This window comes from Capsicum annuum, chromosome 12, assembly GCF_002878395.1.
Source record: "Capsicum annuum cultivar UCD-10X-F1 chromosome 12, UCD10Xv1.1, whole genome shotgun sequence".
Taxonomy (NCBI): domain Eukaryota; kingdom Viridiplantae; phylum Streptophyta; class Magnoliopsida; order Solanales; family Solanaceae; genus Capsicum; species Capsicum annuum.
The window spans coordinates 6,769,757-6,776,850 of record NC_061122.1 but is presented as its reverse complement, the minus strand read 5'-3'; the positions used below and the strand labels follow the sequence as shown (position 1 = coordinate 6,776,850).

At 33.1% G+C, this 7,094-nt stretch overlaps 1 protein-coding gene and 1 non-coding gene across 2 annotated transcripts; both read left to right on the top strand.

Moving 5' to 3' along the window:
* Nucleotides 1-455: 455 nt before the first annotated feature.
* On the top strand, nucleotides 456-4,575 carry LOC124889545 (haloacid dehalogenase-like hydrolase domain-containing protein At4g39970). The gene is made up of 7 exons (XM_047401480.1): nucleotides 456-551; nucleotides 3,144-3,177; nucleotides 3,793-3,853; nucleotides 3,943-3,949; nucleotides 4,228-4,296; nucleotides 4,378-4,424; nucleotides 4,527-4,575. The coding sequence occupies exons 1-7, from the start codon at nucleotides 456-458 to the stop codon at nucleotides 4,573-4,575; spliced, it is 363 nt and encodes a 120-aa protein (XP_047257436.1).
* A 1,106-nt stretch (nucleotides 4,576-5,681) lies between these two features.
* Nucleotides 5,682-5,765, top strand: TRNAY-GUA. Its single transcript is given in 2 exon segments — nucleotides 5,682-5,718; nucleotides 5,730-5,765. It is a non-coding gene; the product is annotated as a tRNA-Tyr (tRNA).
* The last annotated feature ends 1,329 nt before the right edge of the window (nucleotides 5,766-7,094 follow it).

Genomic DNA, 7,094 nt, shown 5'->3' with positions numbered 1-7,094 from the left:
AATTGAGAATCGATGCAATTCATTGCTACATTCATTCATACAAAAATCACATGTCACGAGTCAATTTAATAATTATGTTCGATACTCTCCGACGCATGTTGCTTTGATAGATTTTTTATATGAGCAATAATGCCTACCCTAGGTTGCTAGTTCGATACTCCCTGACGCATGCTGTTTTGATTGTTTTTTTGTTTGAGCAGAGCAATAATGCCTACCCTAGGTCACGTGTTCGATACTCTCCGACACATACTATTTTGATTGTTTTTTTTGTATTAACAAATAATGCCTATCCTTTCAAATACAATTTTCTAGATCACCTCTAAGAATACAACCCGTCAGAGTCACAACCATTCCCTTTCCCTTGCCTTTATTATATTATAATCAACAATCTCCTACACAATCCACAACAAACACTCAACCAAAGCCCTATTCTTCTCTCCCGACCCTAAAAGAAAATGACAAATTTCATTCAAGTACACGGCTACCCTACTGATTACAAGCTAGAATTTAGTATTACATTGACCAGATCGTACATGAATCTTGACGGAGTGGTAATTTTTCATTTTTTCATGAGGATTCTAAGTCTCTTTGTTATTTTAATTTACTTTTATTTTATTTTAATTTAATTCGTCCATCTTTTACCTCCCTCCTTTTTTAGTGGATACCAAAAGAAATTAGTCAGTACTTCTCCAGTGACCTGACGCTGTTAACCATTCTTCATTATGGTACGAAAAAGACCTATAAGGCTAAAGTCGCCTGCTGCAGGTATCAGAACAGGCGGAGAATATATGACGGGTGGAGATATTTCATTCGTGATGCGATTTTTCGGATAGGAAACGTTTTGGACATCAGGATCTCCTACAGTGTTCCCAAACATGTCTTTGTAACTGTTCATCTCATAATCGATGTGTGAAGTAGTTTTCAGGATGTACAGCTTTCAAATATGTGAAGATATTCATAGTTTTAGTGCTTGGATTATGCATTGGTTTGAATACCTTTTTTTATTGAGTTTATATATCTACTCTTTAGTTTTTTTTAAAATAATTTAATTTGAGTGATGAGCCAAGTGAAGAAGACAATTAAAATGAAACAAAAATATCTAAATACTTTCCTAGCATTTTTTATACTCCTATCAAGAAAATTGATCAATAACTTTAATTGAAGAGCTGAGATTAAATCGAAAATCAAATCATTAGGAAGTAAAAATCGATAACCAATATAACTAAGATTCGTTTTTATTCATGTTAGTTACTTATTGATTTTTTATCAGTTAAATCGAAAATCAAATCGTTAGGGACTAATAATCGATAGCCAATATAACTACAAAAATTAGAAGATATCATCTTCTTATAGAGAAGACAACAACAACCAAGCAATATTAGATGTATAACTACGTACAAATATTTTTCTTTAATCAACAAAGACATATAACTATATCAGTCAACATACACCATCTTATCAAAGTAATGCACCATTACATATGCCAACATCAATTTTCAATTCATCGACACAAAACGTAAATGAACATCATCACATTACATATCAAACGAATGCATAAAATCAGCTTTAACATCATTTTGCCTTTCAACTCTTTTTGTTGTTTGTTGGTCTTCTTCAACAAACTCAAGATCATAATATTGGCTTGACGTGGAAATTCTGGATCATACCAATCAAAAAAGTTGCAACTAGTTCAAAATAGAGACTATAATTCACAGAAAATAAAGTTATAAAATATATTTGCTACAAAAAATAAATTAAAAACGAAGATAGAATATAAAAATTATGTACACCATAATGCATACAACTGAGAAATCTACGTCTAGGATTGTCATACGACCATGAAATTCTCACAATCGGAGGAGACCCACATGCACAAACAAGTCTCCTATTATAATTCATGGAGTTAGAAATAAGTAGATAAAGTAGAACTAGTAAAATGATTCTCTTTTTAATTGGAAGTGATGAAAGAAGAGGGATAATAAATAGGAAGGGTGATAATTGAAATCCATGAATTATCATAAATTTGATGGGACAGGGGCTAGTGAGTTATTTATATAGTTTGTAATAGTAATTTATTATGAACTATATTACTTTTGGTAAGACGTAATAAATTAATATGTTTTATATGAAGTAATGTAATTCGTAATAAATTATTAGAAACTATATGATTTCACATAAAGAGTGAATTCAACAGCGTTTGATACAACATTAAAAAATTAATAGTCAACGCAACTCACCACGTACATTCATTCAACAATCACGTGTTGCAAGAGAATATAGTAAATTTTTATATAATGTTAACAAATTGAGAGTCGACGCAATTCATGACGTACATTCATTCGACAATCCCTCGTCAAGAGTTAATTTAATAATAGCATTTGATATAAGTACGACAAATTGAGAATTGTCGTGCTTCATGACGTACATTCATTCAACAATCACATAAAGAGTGAATTCAACAACGTTTGATATAACGTTGGAAAATTGATAGTCCATAGTATTTTTGTTCGGATATTATGTTTGAATTTTGGATTATATTATGTCACATTATTTAAAATTCCAACTATTCATAAATCAGCGAAATATTTACAGCCACACATGTGCTACCTAATACATTAAAAATCACATTACGCAATATTAAGAAACAATAGTTCGTAATATGACGGATAATATTCGTGGTCTACGCCGACTTACGATTGAAACTAATTTCTTAATTATGACAATAATAAATTGTATCTACCTAAAACAATTCTTTGTGTTTCCTATGTCCATGAAAAAATCAAAATGTATTCAATTACAAAGAAACGTTGAATCAACAATTACGGCAACACAAAACATACATTGATTCAATATTACGGCTATACATCAATCAAACTTTCTCACTATTGTAGACGCAATTCATTATAACGTACATTCATTCAACAATCAATTGTCACGAGTTACTTTAGTAAAGTTATTGCATATAATGTATACAAATTGAGAATCGACGCAATTCATTATTACATACATTCATTCAACAATCACATCCCAAAAGTCCAGTTATACTGTGTCTTGAGAATCTTATAGGACTTGTAAGTCTTCTGCTTTTCGTTTCTATTTCTTGTTGAACATGGTTAATCGTTTGTGCAAATTTCTTCTTTTAGGATCAGTTCCATGGTGTTGATTGCTTCCTTGCAGGTATCTTTGTCTGGACTACTTTTAATGGTTTATACTATCTATGCCTTTCATAACTAGTTGATAAGTACAGAGAAGCAGAACTACCTGGTAACAACAATATGCTTGCAACAATTGTATCAACCCCGGTCCTTCATAGATACAGAAAATATCGAGATGTTAAAAGTCAATTTACTTCTCACTGGATACGGTTGAAATCAGTTGCAGCTTATGAAGCTTATTACAAATTATTGTTGGCTAGTTACGTTTGATTCTGTGGGAAATGACTATCTGCAAGTTAAGATAAGCAAGTAACTACTGTGCATTCAAACTAGTCAGCTTCTACAGAACTCCGAAATTACTTACAAGTATCTTATGTAAGACGTTAACAAAGCTTGTCCGTTATATTATACTATGGCCCCAAAGCATCCTTTACTAGTGTAGGTTAGTAAATAAAACCTGTTACGAGGGTCAGGAAGCCGGAGAATTTTGTTTTGCTGACAAACAAGAGGATGGAGAATTTAGAAACTACTACTACTATCTTATAAGATTAAATGATTTTGGTCAGTAGGATACTAATTAACTTTCAGTGGCCTCTATGAATTTAGTAGTAATATATTTTTGTTTCGTAATTTTCAGGTGATGATGTAAAAGGAAAAAAGCCTGATCCTTCAATATACATTATATTACAGCTGCCAAGGTGATTAGTATTTTATATATATGAACTTGCATGCTGTGTATTATAACATCTACCGTATTTCTTTTGACATTCGGTTTGGTTTTTGGCAGAAACTTGGTGTGTCAGAAAGCAATTGTTTGGTTGTTCTTATGTTTTAACGCTCTTTTGAGAGGGTTCGTTTTGATCTTATAAAATGTGGTAGAGCGGTTCATTAGTCCACTTTTTTGTAGTTCAGCCTCATCAGAATACCATTGCCTCCGCGTTATGTGGTTGAGCAATGATAATATTGTTAGGGTCCGGTTATCTGAAATTCACTGTTCATTAGAACATGAATACCAGCTGTGTTTGCCTGAGTAACATCGTTCATTTATAGTTGTGCTTAACCAATTTCGCAGGCTGCAAGTGGTGTTGGGATGTCATGTGTGATAACCTACACTTCATCTACTGCAGATCGATCAGGTAACGTACAAAGATATCAATACCATCGACTCTCATGCTTAATGTAAATCGATATTATTATGTTGACACATTATCATGCTTCACAGGATTTCAAAGAAGCCATAGCAATCTATCCTGGCTTGAGTGATGTTCGGTATGAATGAATATATATGCTGGTCGTTGTAGTACAATACTTAACAAACTTTTAGGACTGATGATGTATGACTAGTTTACATTACTTGTTGCGTCCGCGCAGATTTAATGATTTAGAGTCACTTCCTCAAGATGTTGTGGCCGCGAAATAGAGTAAAGGGACAAGTCCGTTATACTAGAATTTCGAAGCTGAAACAGCAGATTTCTCGGCATCGTGAAAGAAGATGTTGGCAAAGCTATTTCAAGATCCTGAATGTGTAGTTGAAGGTTCTTGTGCTACTTGTATTCTTTTTGTTCTAAAATAAATGTTCATAACTATTCATTTTGTGAAAAATTAACAGTTATCACATCCCATTCATAATAATTAAACTCTGTATATGTCAATCTAATGTTAACCTATTTCTCAATTCCAACCACTTTTGCTCGTAATTGAAAAAGTTATTGTCATGTGATCAAGAGGTCATGGTTTCAAGCTGTATAAATAGCCTCTTGTAGATATGTAAAGGTGAGACTGCGTACATCGATCCTTGTGGTCCGACCTTTCACCGGACCCCACGCATTATAAGAGTTTTAGTGCACCATGATGCTTTTTTTTTTTTTAAGCACTTTAGCTCGTCATTCACTTGGTTTCCAATTTAATTTATATACATTGATAATTCAAATATTTTAAAATATTTTAAGTGCAATTTAATCCGTTTGTAGGTATCCTTTTCTTTTTTAAGCTATCAAATCAGATTTCAGATCAACTACCTATCTATTAATGTAAGTCAACTTAGATTTATAGTGCAAATTAAAAATAAAAATAAAAATATACGTTTAGTACATAAATCATAAACTCTATATTATCTAGTTTTTTCTATATATAAGAAAGAGCAATTTATCTCACCAAAAAATAAGACTTCTAGTTTGTTTTAATTAGAAGTTGAAAACGAAAATTGTACCTAAGTGCATCCTTTCCGATCATCTTGTACTAGAAAAAATTACTCTTAATGTTTTAACGTCCACACCAGATATAAACCAAACCGTCTCACAATATTCTGACTTATGAAGGTTCTCTTAATATTTTAACGTCCACACCAGATATGAACTAAACTGCCTCACGATATTCTGAATCCAACTCATGTATCGTTTTCATGTGACAACAACCCAACCTTTGGAACATACTACGACCTCAGATGAAAGGTGAATTAGATGCAAAACCTTCTCATCGACTTGAGCTCTCAGTATAATTAATTATGGAGCCCACCCTGTAACAAGACCGACCTTAGCTCAGTTGGTAGAGCGGAAGACTGTAGTTGTTGCTGTAATCTTTAGGTCGCTGGTTCGAATCCGGCAGGTCGGATTATATTTTTTTCTGTAACGTTTTATTTTGCTATTTCTTTTCTATTAGTAGAAACTGACTTGGACATGACGCGGTTTTAATTTATCGAGAACATAATTTCCGCGGTTTTAGTTTATCCAGAACATGATTTCAGAAGGAGATTATGGAGGACAAATGTTAGAGTAGAAAGTTGGTGGATATTAGATTAGTACCGGTTTATTTTGCTATTTCTTTTCTGTTAGTAGAAACTTAAATACGAAACTGACTTGGACATGACCTTTTAGAATATTGTCTCCCACACACCTTTTTTGCCCTTTTTCACTGAGGAGGAAAGAATAATCTAAAAAGCGGACAGAGACCTAAATTTTCATTAGATTCATTCCTAAGCTTGCTTTATTGCAGCAAGATGATCAGTTCGAGAGTGCTGGAGAGAAGAAAAAGCGATAAAAACTTCTCTTATTCGGTCACCGAGAAGTCGGACAACTGTGGTTTTAGTTTATTGAGAACATGATTTCAGAAAGGAGATTATGGAGGACAAATGTTAGGGTAGAAAGTTAGTGGATATTAGAGTAGTAATCGTTTATTTTGTTATTTCATTTCTGTTAGTAGAAACTTAAATACGAAATTGACTTAGACATAACGCAGATTCAGTTTACTAAGAAGATGATTTTAGAAAGGAGGTTATGGAGGACAAATGTTAGGGGTATAAAGTTAGTGGATAATAGATCATTTTATCGCTTCTGCTTCCCTGCTAGTAATCGTAGTATTACTTCTGTAGCGTCTAGCCCTTCCGTTTAGGTTACTATATGATGTTTCTTATACTTTGATTATCGTATTATCTTGTAGTGGTTATTGTCCAGAATATTATTTGCTTTTTTGCTATGGCTTCTTCACTGTCGTTTTTCTTTTTTCAAATTGCTTTGAACTATTTTCCTTGAACCGACGGTTTATCGGAAACAACTATGTCTCTAATATGTAGTTGACATTTTATAGTCCATTTTGATATTTCCAATTATTCACCCAAAGTCCAATATTTAAGCACAACAATACCTAAATCGAAAACCATTTAGCTCAAAATTACACGAAGCGAATATATTCTGAACCCACTGACACTAAATCTTGAAATGTGTGATTTGAGTGTCTTGCACTACCACCAAGTTTTGCACTCTAGTCATGGTTATGGTTTGCAAGTCTCCAATATAGATCCATAAATGGAATCTGGAGAGGATGAGGCATACGCAGACCTTACCCGTACCTGCGTGGAGCAGAGAGATTGTTTCCGAGAGTCTCTCCAATAGACCCTCGGCTCAAGAAAATCGTTTTTCAATAACAGTTTGAACAAAATGAATC

Bases quoted from the DNA above. Each gene is read 5' to 3' on its own strand.
- LOC124889545 (XM_047401480.1), top strand. From the start codon at position 456: ATGACAAATTTCATTCAAGTACACGGCTACCCTACTGATTACAAGCTA. The intron at 4,297-4,377 runs GTACAAAGATAT...CATGCTTCACAG, and splicing joins CTGCAGATCGATCAGGTAAC to GATTTCAAAGAAGCCATAGC. The intron at 4,425-4,526 runs GTATGAATGAAT...GCGTCCGCGCAG, and splicing joins CCTGGCTTGAGTGATGTTCG to ATTTAATGATTTAGAGTCAC.